This window comes from Nanorana parkeri, unplaced genomic scaffold (assembly GCF_000935625.1).
Source record: "Nanorana parkeri isolate BGI_ZX_2015 unplaced genomic scaffold, ASM93562v1 scaffold634, whole genome shotgun sequence".
Classification (NCBI taxonomy): Eukaryota; Metazoa; Chordata; class Amphibia; order Anura; family Dicroglossidae; genus Nanorana; species Nanorana parkeri.
This window is the reverse complement of record NW_017306902.1, coordinates 565,004-580,282: the sequence shown is the minus strand read 5'-3', so window position 1 is coordinate 580,282 and position 15,279 is coordinate 565,004. Positions and strand designations below refer to the sequence as shown.

Sequence of the window (15,279 nt, the reverse complement as noted above, 5' to 3'; positions counted from 1 at the left end):
ACCCTTGTGTTACAAATAAATATATAATACAGAGCAGATTGTGTAGGCTGTGAAAAACAAATCTAAAACAAGATAAAAAATATATTTATACATAAAGTAACACTAAACTCAGGCGTTAAAGCTTAAAAATGCATTCAAGTACCTTAACTATTACCAAAGAGGTACTTTATTTGTGTATCACTCAGCTGTAGATCCTCAAATCATCTCTGAATTGGTGCTGACACTGTCCTTTCTTCTGGAGGGGGACTACTTTTGTTCCCCATGGTCCCTGAGTGTGTTGTAAAGTAGTCACCGCTCCAAGGTCGCTCCCATGATGGACTGCAAGCTCATGTTTAGTTTACTCCTTTGTATTTGTATACAGAGATGCATGCTTTTGTTTGTCCTCTCTTCCAGTTTCGCCAGCACTTGATCTTGACAGAAAAGGGTCTTGTGGATTGGAAACAAATGTTCTTCAGACTCAAAAAGTTCTATCCAAAAAGGGAACAATATGGAGATACACTGCACTTCTGTCGCCATTGCAGCATTCTATTTTGGAAGGTAAAAAATATTAGTCATTTTAACAAATGTGTTCTGCTTTGTAGGGTTGATTCTGACAAAGTACAGACAAAAATGGTGCATTGTACAGGGAACCTGAGCTCCGATCCAGAATACATCCGGGTAACCCCCTTCCTTGTTACAACAAGCATACTAGTGGATGTGGTTGGGGACTGAGTTTAGGTGAACCTAATAAAGTGACACTTTTTACTCTACTATGGAAAGAGTTTAGGGTTGGGCTCACTAGACTTGAGGCCCTTTTTACGCTAATGGTGTCTTAAGTTATTTTGGCTACACTGCAAATATATACTTTATCTGCATGTTTGTTGTTTTGAAGAGAGGTTTCAGGGGGTCTTAATGGATAACCTTGACTCTAAGAGACCATGTTTGAGCACCATACAGATATAATAAATGGGAATTATTATAGTTTATAAGAGTTACAACTATATTCACGTGACATCATTGTTTCACAAATAAACATTTATGATATGGCATGGGATTTCCAGAGTACTGTGGGTTAGCTAGAGACAGCACCGCAGACACTGCCTGCTCGGATGCTTTGTTTGTATGGTTGGAACTTCCAAGATGGAAAGTTTGAGAGAGAGGGGGGATTTGATTCCAAAAGGGGACTTGTCCCTCCAAATGAGGGGCAGTTGGGGGCTATGGTAAAACTGAATGGATGCTAATTTTTGTAAGTCACGCTGTATTTAGCAGCCAGTAAGAAGACTATAGTGGTGAAAGAAACTTCCTGTGTGTGCAGTGCTGTATTCTTCCTGATGTTCTGTGCTCTGCTTAGTGACCAGCAATGCACACAGGTGCCTCATGACGGGACTACATTTTGTTTAGTGTAGAATAGTATTGTGTGTCCCTCAGAGAAGTTCTCTCAATCAAGTGCCCATCCAATTGTAAAATTAAAGGGAGAAAACATCCAAATTCCATACAGATTTAGTCATATGGCGGGCGTTGAAACTAGGAGTCCTATACTATAATATAAACACGTGCACATACACACACACACACACACACACACACACACACACACACACAATGTAGGTTGAACCTGATGGACCCGTGTCTTCATTCAACCTCACTGACTATGTTATACTGCTGTATTGCAAATTACTTAGCCATCCTCCTGATGTTGACCGGTAATCTAATACAGCCTTCTAATTATACGATCGCATGATATATATGAACGTTCTTATGGTTTCTCTTCTGCTTGCCTTCTTTATTCATCTGTAAAGGACTGTCAGCTCGCTCTTATTTTTAAGGTATTTGTTGCATGCTTCTATCAGGATATCTCATGCAATGTGTGTGTTTTGTACATATTAATGCATTGCTCAGGCCTTCTGAATGAGTTTCGGATCAAAAAGTTCTATCCAAAAAGGGAACAATATGGAGATACACTGCACTTCTGTCGCCATTGCAGCATTCTATTTTGGAAGGTAAAAAATATTAGTCATTTTAACAAATGTGTTCTGCTTTGTAGGGTTGATTCTGACAAAGTACAGACAAAAATGGTGCATTGTACAGGGAACCTGAGCTCCGATCCAGAATACATCCGGGTAACCCCCTTCCTTGTTACAACAAGCATACTAGTGGATGTGGTTGGGGACTGAGTTTAGGTGAACCTAATAAAGTGACACTTTTTACTCTACTATGGAAAGAGTTTAGGGTTGGGCTCACTAGACTTGAGGCCCTTTTTACGCTAATGGTGTCTTAAGTTATTTTGGCTACACTGCAAATATATACTTTATCTGCATGTTTGTTGTTTTGAAGAGAGGTTTCAGGGGGTCTTAATGGATAACCTTGACTCTAAGAGACCATGTTTGAGCACCATACAGATATAATAAATGGGAATTATTATAGTTTATAAGAGTTACAACTATATTCACGTGACATCATTGTTTCACAAATAAACATTTATGATATGGCATGGGATTTCCAGAGTACTGTGGGTTAGCTAGAGACAGCACCGCAGACACTGCCTGCTCGGATGCTTTGTTTGTATGGTTGGAACTTCCAAGATGGAAAGTTTGAGAGAGAGGGGGGATTTGATTCCAAAAGGGGACTTGTCCCTCCAAATGAGGGGCAGTTGGGGGCTATGGTAAAACTGAATGGATGCTAATTTTTGTAAGTCACGCTGTATTTAGCAGCCAGTAAGAAGACTATAGTGGTGAAAGAAACTTCCTGTGTGTGCAGTGCTGTATTCTTCCTGATGTTCTGTGCTCTGCTTATTGACCAGCAATTCACACAGGTGCCTCATGACGGGACTACATTTTGTTTAGTGTAGAATAGTATTGTGTGTCCCTCAGAGAAGTTCTCTCAATCAAGTGCCCATCCAATTGTAAAATTAAAGGGAGAAAACATCCAAATTCCATACAGATTTAGTCATATGGCGGGCGTTGAAACTAGGAGTCCTATACTATAATATAAACACGTGCACATACACACACACACACACACACACACACACACACACACACACAATGTAGGTTGAACCTGATGGACCCGTGTCTTCATTCAACCTCACTGACTATGTTATACTGCTGTATTGCAAATTACTTAGCCATCCTCCTGATGTTGACCGGTAATCTAATACAGCCTTCTAATTATACGATCGCATGATATATATGAACGTTCTTATGGTTTCTCTTCTGCTTGCCTTCTTTATTCATCTGTAAAGGACTGTCAGCTCGCTCTTATTTTTAAGGTATTTGTTGCATGCTTCTATCAGGATATCTCATGCAATGTGTGTGTTTTGTACATATTAATGCATTGCTCAGGCCTTCTGAATGAGTTTCGGAAATGATAACTGTGAGGTGCTCATTCCAACTAGCTAGCTTTTCCTTCTCACTCTGTATATCTGATTTCCAAGATTAAAGGGAGAAGAATGATAATACAATGAGCGATATACCAGAACAAAAATGGAGCTGCTCACCCAGAACAACCAATCCCATTGCTGCTTTTCTCAGTGTAGTCTGATTACAGTAGCCAACAGCGCCATTTCTCCACTCCAGTTCTAAGTGTATGTAAAGGCAATACTTCTTAGAGTAGGCAATGGTTGAGACCCCTGTCTTTTTTAAGTTCTGTCTGTGTCTCATCAAGGAGAATTTATTTTCGCTTGCTGTCTAAGAGACACAGCAGTAAGTCGAAGGAAATCTCCAAAGCAAGGTGGTATCCCCACTTAGTTGCCAGAACAAGTTTTCCAATTGGAAATGTCTCCTCTCTTCCTGTTGACTATACCTTACTTTATGGACAGGACACAGTGGTGTCCTAAATGAATGGCAAGGTTAACAACAAAAATCCCTGACAGGAGTTCTAACCTTTCCATGTTTTTCAAATGTAAAAATAATTTAGAAAAATCTTTTTAATTGCACGATATTTTTGTTTAGTCACGAGACCCATTGCTTTGCTATTTTGTGCCTGCATTATAAAATGGCATTGTTTAACTTCCATACGCATGTTTGTGTTTTGCAGTTTGACATACAGATGGAATCTAATTTTCATGTGTTAACTAATTAGTCCGCCCAAATGCATGTTGCAGTGTTTTGTATACGCTGGAGAGCTAATATTGATTTTTCTCTTCGGGTTTCCTGTAATGAGACCTGCGTGCCTGAGTTCTCAGTTGTGTAGATTTCCCTCAGTAAGAGAGACGTCCCCTGTCCTTTGTTAGATTTTAAAAATCTATCTAAAAGATTGCAGCTAAAAAAATGAGATGACTCCATTGCCTCTAGAGTCTTCAGGTGATCTAAACAGATGGCAGATAAATCAGCCCACCAGACTCCACCCAGTATGGACATGTTTTTCAGTGCACTGACCTTTTAAATTCCTTTTATATGAAGTCTCTGCTTAAGATTTGATTTCAAAATGGACATGTGGACCCTGGGACCACCCAAACCCAATATACCTGGGAAGCTACTTTCTGCCTAACATAATGTTTACTCCCACAGCTCACTGAGGTGGAACTTCCCAAGGCAGAAATCTGACTTGTTGGCTATACCTTGGTATTCTTGGAATCCATCTCAAGAGTTGGGATGAGCAAATCTGCCCAGGTTCGGTTCTGGTTTTGTTAGTCTAGTCCTGCTTAAAGTACATAAACCCCCTAAGTTCGTGCCAAACCCCATTGAAGTCTATGGGAGACAAATCTTGTTTTTTTCTTTCTAGCATTTTCAAGCCTAATAGGTAAGCTATTGTGGAAAAAAGACATGAGGTGCTGGGTGCTGCCATGGGGGACATGTCCCAATGCAAAAAAAATACATTTTCTAAAAATACCATACAGCAGGAAGGTTAAAGGACAACATTGAAAACACACAAAACCTTTAAATAACATGTTTGGGGTACATAGTGGAAGAAAAAAAAAAACAGTGTTTTTTTTCCCATTGCTTTATTGAGGCTTGCAGCATGGAAAGGGAAGGAAGCCACTTCCACTTCCTGTACCAGACCTAGCCACATGTCTCTCAAAATTGGAGGGGGTGCTTTGTAATGAGAGGTGGTGAAGCCTTGCAAAGCATTCTTGTCCCAGTGTTGAGGGACAACATTGAGACAATGAGGTAAAATGGGGGGACTTCCAGTTAAATCTGGAAGCCCTCTTTATTAAAAAAATGGGGAGCCCAGACAAATGCTAGCTGCTAGGGGAATGAGTAAAGGGGTACATTAGTACCTCTCGCCTATTCTCACAAAGAGTTCAAACTAAATAAACACACACACACTTCAAATGTCCTTTAATTGAAATAAAATGGACATGTACAATAAAGATTTTAGCAATGATCCCCAATGTATATCCACTACTGGAAAGAAGTGAAATAAAAGTGCTGGACCTACAAGGTTTATCCTGTTTGTATAGCTGGCCATTTAGGATGTGAAAGAGTCTGTATAGGTGACCTGACTACTGGACAGGCAGCTTCTACATTCCAGTCCTCTGTCTCCTTAGCTTGTGGCATCAAATTGCGGGATTGTGGATTGAAGTGCCATAACCCATTTAATAGTTCAGTTACATCTTTATTCAATATAGTGTTAAGGGGACAGTGTAGAAATAGCCAATAGTTTCGAGGACTTATGCAAATACACCCTTCGTCAGAGCTTACTAAGGGACAATGTATATTGGGACTGTATTGTGTCGGAATGGGATACTGTTTTGTCCAGTGTGTGAGAATGCATGGAGCTCTTCAGCAACTGATTTGGCACTTCAGTTCACAATCCTGCAGTGTAAATCCAATGCAGTCACATTATCCAGCGATCTAATCCACATGATTTTATAATGTCCAGCGACGTAAATCCACGTCCATCATGAAGACCTGTTGCCTGACAATTTTTACACACCACTTTCCTGTTGCTAAATGACAGATCCCCAACTCTGCAGTAATGTAAGGGGATAGCCGGGAATCCCAGGTGATGTCATTGGCCAACTCTGGTCATGTCCAAATGTGGTAATTACCTTCATCTGCCATCCTTACCCTTTACTTTCTTTTTCCACTGCATGTGCTTTACCCCCAAACTTCTCTTTGGCACACTTTTCCTGCCCATTGTGACTGTATGCTAGGAGGTGGGTACATAAAGCAATGCCACCGAGGAGCCCTAGAAGCACCAAGAGAAGCTGTCTTTCTATAGAAATGCAGCTTTGGGTAATCTGCATCGCCATTCTGGCAACTACAGTGTGTCCTGGAAGGCATTGGCAGCTTAATGATTCTACTCCTTGCCTAGAGTAATTCTTTCATCACAAATTTCTCACTTTTTATTTTATGCTATATTACCTTTCTCAGTCAGTGTTGTATGGAACCCTACCGTTCGTTCACAGGTTGCATGAAGGAGGGGGTGTCCTTTAGCAGTGGCAGAATAATGCACATCATTTTTAGATGCATTTTTAGAGGGACTTCTTTTCACTGACCACCAATGTAGGTGGGAGGGCCTTCTCTCCCACAGACCACTACTGAATGGGCACATATCACCCTCCACCCATAAAAAGGGACACTTCACCAATGACCACCCATAAAAGGAGGCACTGACCACCAATGATGGTATGAGGACCTTTCTTCCACTTACCACCAATGTAAGAGGTCCTGGTTTCTAGTGTCCACCAATAAAAGGATACTCCTCACCACAGACCCTCAATGAAAGCGCACTTCCCCACTGACTTCCAACGAAGGGGGTGACTTCACCACTAAATGCCAATGAAAGGGGGCACTTCTCCAATTTAAAGGGGACATTTCGCCACTGACCAGCAGTGGAAGGGCACTGCCGTTATCACTGTCTGCATACGTTTTCCACCCATTTATTCCTTTTATAGTCTTTAACAAAATCCTTTTGTTGCAGGGGCTCCCGGAAACCTGGAAATTATTTCAGGGGGCCCTCCAGATATAAGGTTGAGAAAGGCTGACCTAGAATGTATATTTTTATTTGTGGGGGATTATGCTCTAAGGAAATGAAAGCTGATTTTATGTTGTAATGGCTTTCTCTCTCTTGTCAGGACTCTGGACACCCCTGCACTGCTAACGATCCCCGCAGCTGTTTTACGCCGGTCTCTCCTCAGCACTTTATCGACCTTTTCCAGTTCTGAATGGAGTCCGTTGTTCTGTTCTGTAGTTTGTGTATGAATGATGTAGGGTATTTTTAAAGGACTCATGTGCAGGTAGTTTAAGTGTTTATGGAAACTGTATCTCTGCTGGACCATGGTACAGGTGAGAAGACCAAGTGTGTTTTATCTGATTTCTTACTATTTTTAGTTTCTTGTATCCCCTTATTCTTTACACGAAAACATCTGAATATAATGGATAGTTTTGTACTGTAAATATATGGTACTACAGACTTTGACTTACAGAATAATATTGCACACCTTGCTTTTACTTATGTGCACTTTTTATTATTATATCTTGGCATGCAGGGCAAATATATTTATCAGGGGGCTCATGAGCTGCTCCAGGTTCCTCTAGGTGAAGCACTTTGAGCAGTATACCCAAAGCTGATACTTCAGTTTTTTGGGATGTGGGCAGGTAAAATCGTCTACTGGTGACTTATATCTGAAGCTTTACAATGGCATATGCAAGTTCCCAGCATCTGCCACCTAGCACAACCATTATAAAGGAGCGGCCTTTCCCTGCAGGAGAGGAGGGAAGAGCCTATAGGGTCAGTTCACTAAACTTCATGATTTAGTTTAACTATGTTTTGTGATTTTTATCATATGATTTTTCTGATTTTAAAACATTCAAGCCAGCTTTACACCTGCGTGTTTAACTTGTGTTCATCTGAATGGGAGGTCAACTTGTGTTAACCTGAATTTGAGGCCAAGACAACAGGAACCGCACATCACCCTGTTATGCAGCAGCACAATGCACGTTAATGCAGTACCACTTGAAAGGCACTGCAGTGTACTAGCGTGCATATGGTACGGTGCTTCGTGTTGTAGCATTGTGGGTGTTACTATAACTCTAAGGTTTAAAGCTGGCCTCAGTCTGCATATATAGATCTCACGTAGGTGCACAATCAATTTTTTTGTGGGGGATTTTATTGAACCTTGGAAAGCCTATATGTCTGCAACCATGGGCATGTATCCATACATGTATGGATATATAAGTTCAGGGTAGCATTTACCAGCGTGCAGCTGCATCCGGTCATTGAGTTGTACAGGCGGCTGCACGTTCCAGCTAGCACTTCCGGGTCCGGGTGTAGGTTTCTTCATGGATCTGCACGATGTAATAATAATAATTAGGGATGCACAGATACCGAATTTTTATTTTATTTTTGGCACCGATATGGGGGGGGGTTTTTTTGGTACTCGCCGATACCGAATACTGATCCCGGAAGTGCCATTAAGGAAACCAGGTGGTGTGTAATGACTCGCCGCCCGGCTTCCCGATCAGCCGGGAAGCCGTCTCCATGCTCCCTCGTCACCAGGTGACGAAGCATGGAGCCAGCTTTCTGGCCAATCAGGAAGCCAGAGGGAGGGTAATTACTCACCATCCAGCTTCCTGATTGGCCGGGAAGCCGGATCTATGTTCCCTCACCACCAAGTGATGAGGGAGCATGGGACCAGCATCCTGGCCATTTAGGGGTCTAGTCATTACACGATCCCCGAATTTCTGATTGGCCAAGTGGCAAGTAATGACTCGCCACCCGGCTTCCTGACACCAGAAGTTCCAGTATCGGGATAGGCATCGGGAGCATTTGGCGCATTACTAGCCCAAATACTCGGTATTGGCACCGAAACTAGTATCGGTTCATCCTTTATAATAATGAGGCCTAATGGACATCTCGTAGAACCGCACATTTTCTCTAGTCAGAAGGTTGTGGCATTTTATTTGCCACCCAAATTAAAAATTAAAAAAGAAAGGTCATTCATTTTGTATTTTTTTACAAATGAATTCCAAAGCTCTGTAATCGCTTTTAGTTTCACATACTGAATGTCTGTGGGCATTGGGTGCAGCCGTCGCTGTGAGTTAGAGCACCTCCAATTTTTCTATACAGGCCATGAATTGTGCTCTCCTAAGGCTTTCCTCTAGATTAGGGTCTGTATCAGGAGTAGGCAACCTTGGAATACCAGCTGTTGTGGAACTGCACGTCCCATGATGCATGGCAAGAGTCTGACAGAGCCACAGACATTACTCCCACAGTCATGATGGGTTTTTCAGTTTCCCTGCAACTGTAGTCCCGAGGTTGCCTACCCCTGGTCTGTATTATCATTCTTCAGGCATGAAGCCTGACAGGAATCACTTCTTTAAAGTGCAGGTAGAGCCGACCCTGTTTTTTGGGGGTGCTTTCTAGTTTACGTTAGAGTAGGAAAGGTTAAAACTCCTTTCAGTTTGTTTTGTAAGTTTTTAAGTCTTTTTTTTTTCTCAGTTGTCCTAGAACAGGTTTCCCCTTGGAAGATTTCCCCCTCTGACACAGGAAGTCACAAGTGGAAAAAATTCCCTTTTCAGTCAGTTGTCCCAGAACAGGTTTCCCCTTGGAAGATTTCCCCCTCTGACACAGGAAGTCACAAGTGAAAACATTTCCTTTTCAGTCAGTTGTCCCGGAACAGGTTTCCCCTTTGAAGATTTCCCCCTCACGTTTTGTCCTGAGGATAGCTCTGAAATGTTACATTTCCCCCTTGTTTTCTGTTTTGGTGACAATGGCCACTAGTACAAGGAGAGGGCTGAATCTCCCCAATGCAGCAATACAAATTTGGCAGAGAGTCTAACCCTGCCACACTATGCCACACACTGCTTTGATTTCTGCCAAAACCTACTGACTTGACCAAAATTCTTGCAGTGCGTAGCCCTATGGGCACCCCTCCGTACAACAAATGTCAATTTTTCAGCCTTCGTTGAAGGAGCTAGTCTCAGAAATCTCATCCAGTGACTGCAGCCGGTATATGTGGAATTTCTTTTCCCTTGGAGGCCGCAGTGATTTTTGTGTAGGTTGGGCATCTACTCCCAGGACTAAGGTGCTGGCCCATAGATGACCCAGTGCCTTTCTCAGTGGCCTTTTTATTCTTGGCTATGTATACATGTCTCATACAGCTCAGTCCTATACTGCTCACTCTCAACCTGGGGCCAGCCATTGTTAAAATGCATCCCACCCACCCGCACAGCTCGGCCTTCCAGCTGCCTCCCACCCAGTGACTGGCCGAGGTAAAAATCTATCACAGCCTCCTACAGGTGAGACCCCGGCTGGCCCATAACTTCTGATATGCCATAACACTACACTGGTCACCGAAGGAGGGGAGAATAATAAAATAAGAATAAGTTTTTTTTTTTTTTAATCTTGTTAGCAGGCTGCTGTCATTATTAAAGGGACACTAAACTCAGGAGTGAGGAGCTGTGGCTACTTTACAACACACACAGGGACCATGGGAAACAAAAGTAGCCCCCCTCCAGAAGGGAGGACAGTGTCAGCACCAATTCAGAGATGATTTGAGGATCTACAGCCGAGTGATACACAAATAAGATACAATTTTGTTAATAGTTAAAGTACTTGAATGTATTTTTAAGATTTAATGCCTGAGTTTAGTGTCACTTTTTAATAATTTGTTTTTTCTGCATGTTGTGTCATGTCAAGTATTCATGTACACTTGTAAAATGAATAGAATTGTCCAGGTGTACATAAATTCACTCCTTCTATCTTTTAAGTATCTTTATTTTATCTGAGGATGACTCTGATAAGTTCTTTACTATACATCATAAAGGATCTTGTGTACAAATACACATTTGTCTAAAAAGATCTATTTGCACATCTCAAGGTTTTTTGTTTTTTAGCTCAAAAAACTTTATAAAACATTTTGCACGTAAGGAAGAACTCTGCTAATCTATGTTTATGTCTGAAAATGCTGCATGTGAAATGTGAGTGAAGGAAAACTAAGCCTTCAGGAAAAGAGCCGCTTGGATTTCTGATTTAAACAAAAAATGGGCTTGTGTTCCATGAATACCAAATCCTAGATGGTTTTGCTCGGGGTTTAGATATATTGTAAGCATTTAAATTGCATGTGGCCCGACAATCTGTTCTGTAGGCCTAAGGCTGTACTTCCTCACATTGTTATCCAGCTGAGTACTCCAGAAAATGTTGCCGCTTTATTAAAGTTATACGTTAGGAAATATAAAATATGTTTTACTCTTGAGGCACTTTTTTTTTTTAAATAAATATTAATGTATTTTAATGGTATCTATCTACCAGTAGCTGCCTCATTTCCCACCCTCGGCTTATATTCGGGTCAATACTTTTTCCCAGTTTTTTTGGCTAAAATTAGGTACCTCGGCTTATATTCGGGACGGCTTATACTCGAGTATATACGGTATAGTTTTTGGTTAATATGTTAATTACCTAAAAAAAAAAAGATGGTTAGATTTATGATCTGCAAGAAGTAGCAATGAATTAATGACTAACCCTAAATGTACCCACTGTGAGCCATGGTGGTGCAGTGTTTTGTAGCAGCCAAAAGAGGGCACAGTTTCACAGCCCATGGTTTCAGCATGTGTGAAATGTTCGGCAATTCATTGTTCCAGAGTTTGTGGATCAGCACAGACTGCAGCCAGGGACAGATATGATATGTGGCATTTCCCAAATATGTTTGGTCACCTATGCAGTGGCAGGTTGTAAGAATGAGCCTTTTATACATCAGCCCCAGTGAACTTATTGAAGCCTAAATGCTTATTGTTGTTTGTTGACCAAAAATGAGTATTGCAGACTACAAAGGGGGGCTTCCCTGGCATATCAACTCCTAAACACGGCTCTCATCACTGCCATCTAGTGGCAAGCTTGGGAGCAAGTCTTACATTGTACTGTAGAGAACCAAGAGAACCAATATGGTTTTTGTATTCATCATTTAAAAGGCATTGCCACTTTTTTTTTTCTTGGGTATTACTAGGCTACTATTCTACTTCTCTTTTTTCAAAAATACTTTTTCCGAAAAGATGCTAATTTTCACAGTAAAGACGTAAAAATGTGATTTGAATTCAAAGTTGTGCTGTTGCATTATTTGAAGAAGTGGTAATATGTAATGTAGGAAAGTACATGGTAAAAGTGGTTGCAAAGAACTGCTTGTAAAATGTTTAATATGTGTATTTAAGAATGTGAACCATTCATTCTGTATGATTTTTGTCTATTGAAGGATAGACAATAAATAAAGTTTCCTAATTTTAAATCTGTTTATTATTATTATTATTATACAGGGTTTATATAGCGCCAACAGTTTGCACAGCTTAAAGAGGACATTACAATCACAATACAATACAATTCAAGACAAGATGGTAAGGAGGGCCCTGCCCCTGAGGGCTTACAATGTAAAAGGGAGGGGGAAGTGATACATGAGGAGGTATCTGTGTAGCAATGAGTTTGCAAAAGTGATAGTTCAGTGGTTAGGTTGAGGTGGGATAGGCTTCCCTGAAGAGATGAGGCAGACAGAGTAGGAGATAGACAGACAGGTTGGGGTAAAGAGTTCCAGAGGATGGGAGAGACTCTGAGAAGTCCTAGAGGCGAGCATGAGAGTTGTTGACAAGTGAGCTAGAGAGCAGGAGGTCTTGGGAGGAGAGGATGGTTGGGGTGATACTTTGAAACGAGGTTGGAGATATAGCCAGGGGCAGAGTTGTGGATGGCTTTGTAGGTGGTTGGTAATATTTTTATTTTTATCCTTTGGGTGATTGGAAGCCAGTGCAGGGATTGGAAGAGGGGGGTTGCAGATACTGAGTGAGCGGTTGGTGATGTAGATGAGTCTGGCAGCAGCATTTACCATCTTTTGACAGATTTCACAATGGTTCTGTAAAGTGAGTAAGGGCTTGTGTAAACAATTGCCTGCAGAGTGTCAGAGCTCAGATAGAACTCATCTTATTCATTTGTATCAGACTCTTCTCATTAGTTCACATGTACTGTACACTGTAGGGGCACTCAAAAGACCTCATCAGCTTGAAATGTAGCCTACAGGGGATTGGGTAAGGGTGCATGGTAAGTGTCCCTCTTAATGAAGCAGCAAGCTGGCCATACACTGTGCTGATTCCGTCCGGTACTTGATAAACCGATCAACATTTGCTCAGCAGGTGGCCTTGTCGGCAGTCTGACATCCTTCAAGAAGAAAATCAAAGGAGTAGACTGGAAATTTGTGGGGCAAACGGTGACTGCCATTAATCTGCTGCCGTCACTGCTCTGTTATTCTGACAGCGGCACCCAAAACCCCCCATATTTGTTCAGCCCTCAGCGTATGGCCATACACTGTACGGCCGGCTTTACCGTAGAAGTCCGACCAAACTTTTTTTTTTTTCTTTGTTTAAATTGTTTTGGGGAAAAATGTGGAAAGGTTTAAACTAGATTTCTTTGCTATTGCTGTTTGTGTCATGTTGGAGGATTTTGACTCTTTCTGTCATAGGTGCCACCAGTAATCCCCACTGATTTACAGACCACAAAAATGATGTTCTGACCTTTCCCACTCTATTTATTTAAAACTAAGTTCTGAGTAGATTTCGATTGCTACGGAAAGTTCTATCGCCGGCTGCAGCAGATATTAATGAGGAGCTAAATGATGTAAAAACTGATTGAATGTCCTTATTGGCATACAATGATACTTTATCCATATAATTCTATATGGAAACAGAGGACCACTGACCAACTACAGCAATGACCTGCTAGGATGAGTGTCTTCTGTGCTCTCGCACCGTTCTGTAGTTCCAGTCCAGGTATACAAAGGATGTGGGCACTGGATCCACTTCTCATTCTCACTCACCAAGGTCATAATCCACAGCATTTTGCATCCTCCTACATTCTCTACGAAGGATTCACGCAGTTATGTATGCGTCAACATTATGCACATTGGTGTGCCACAGTGCTGTTCATTCTCAATGGCATCCCAGTACACCTTTCCCAATGCACCTGTGTTGCAGTGCACCACAACACAGTAATTCACTCTGGTGTGCTGTGCTTGTTTTTGTTTTCCATGCATTGGGAAGACCACATGGACTGCCTTATGTAACACACTAAGTTACAAACCTGCAAATAAGCCCTAAGGCTCAGTGGCAATAAAATGTTACAAGAACACAGATCAGGGTGTTACTGCAGGTCACAGAACGTCTTATTAAAAGTTCCTCTCCTTCTACATGGTTGTAGCAAGTGCACTGTCCTGAAGACCTTGTATCCTTTCATCACTGAATCTCCTAGTCTCAGCTGATGGATACAGAGTTGTCTTATATGTCCTAATAACCCCATTGGCCCAGTTACTAGAAGAATGTTCAAAGCTAATTCTGCATCACTGCAACCACCCAGTAGATGGCAGTGCTGGCTCATAAACCAATAGTGTGACTATTAAACACTGCGATCCATCTGGTTCAATGATTGTGGATCCAGTGGTATGTATACCCCTAGGGCTACTTCTAGTGTCCTTTTTAGAGGGTATTTCTGCTTGATAAAGCAATCTCATCATAGCAATGTAATTATTGTCATTATTCTGTTTTATTTTGGCAAACAATCATTCTGATAAAAACAGATTTATTTATTTTTTTATATTTTCTGGCGCTTTAAAAATGTATTTATTATTACCCTAAACTGATAATAAATGTAAACTTGTCTCGGGGTACTATGTAATTCAGGGGCGCCCACAATTTTTCGTCTAGAGATCTTCTTTTCAAAGGACGAGCTCCATGAGATCTACCAACGAAAAAACACCTGCGTTCAGGGGCAGGAGGGGGTGTGGCGCTGCATTGAAGTCAATGGCACCGCAGCCAGGTCCCTCGCCCACAGTGCGATCTGCAAAAATGCTGCAAGCACTATTTTTGCAGATCACACTGGACCGGAATGCAGGCACTAATGTGCCTGCGTTCCGGGTGCGGGTGATCAAACTGGGCAGGGGACATGGCTGCGGTGCAACCCCACGCCCCCTCCCACCCCTGAGGCGCCGGCGTCCTATCCTCCCGCAATGCTTGTGTGACCGACGTTGCACATGGGGAGAGGTTTCCCCACCCCTTTCCGTCTGCGGTGTCTGACACATTCAGCCGCACGAGCACCGCGGGAGCATAGCAGTAGCCAGCTCCTTTTGCACACGTGGCAAGGGGAAAAAAAGTGCCCCCCCCCCAACAGGCGTGTGACGTCACCCAGCGCCTTGCCTCCAGGATTTTTTATTTTATTTTTATTTATTTTGTATTTTTTAAATTTTAATATTTTTTTTACTGTTGGGGGGGCTTCGGGGAAATATTAGCCCCCTGATATTTTCCTTTTAAAATAGAAAAGGAAATTGAGGACACAAAGTCCTCAATCCCTTTTTCTGCAGCTTTGGTTCTAAATGAATGGAAAGCACAG

At 41.9% G+C, this 15,279-nt stretch overlaps 1 protein-coding gene across 1 annotated transcript in view; it reads left to right on the top strand.

Moving 5' to 3' along the window:
• FBXO25 (F-box protein 25) overlaps positions 1 to 7,443 on the top strand; it is a 30,287-nt gene extending 22,844 nt beyond the window's left edge. Inside the window, exons 9-11 of the mRNA XM_018563126.1 lie at positions 394 to 537; positions 1,779 to 1,805; positions 7,001 to 7,443. Coding sequence (XP_018418628.1) covers positions 394 to 537; positions 1,779 to 1,805; positions 7,001 to 7,090 — 261 coding nt within the window. The 3' untranslated portion in view covers positions 7,091 to 7,443. The remainder of the gene's footprint in view (positions 1 to 393; positions 538 to 1,778; positions 1,806 to 7,000) is intronic.
• The last annotated feature ends 7,836 nt before the right edge of the window (positions 7,444 to 15,279 follow it).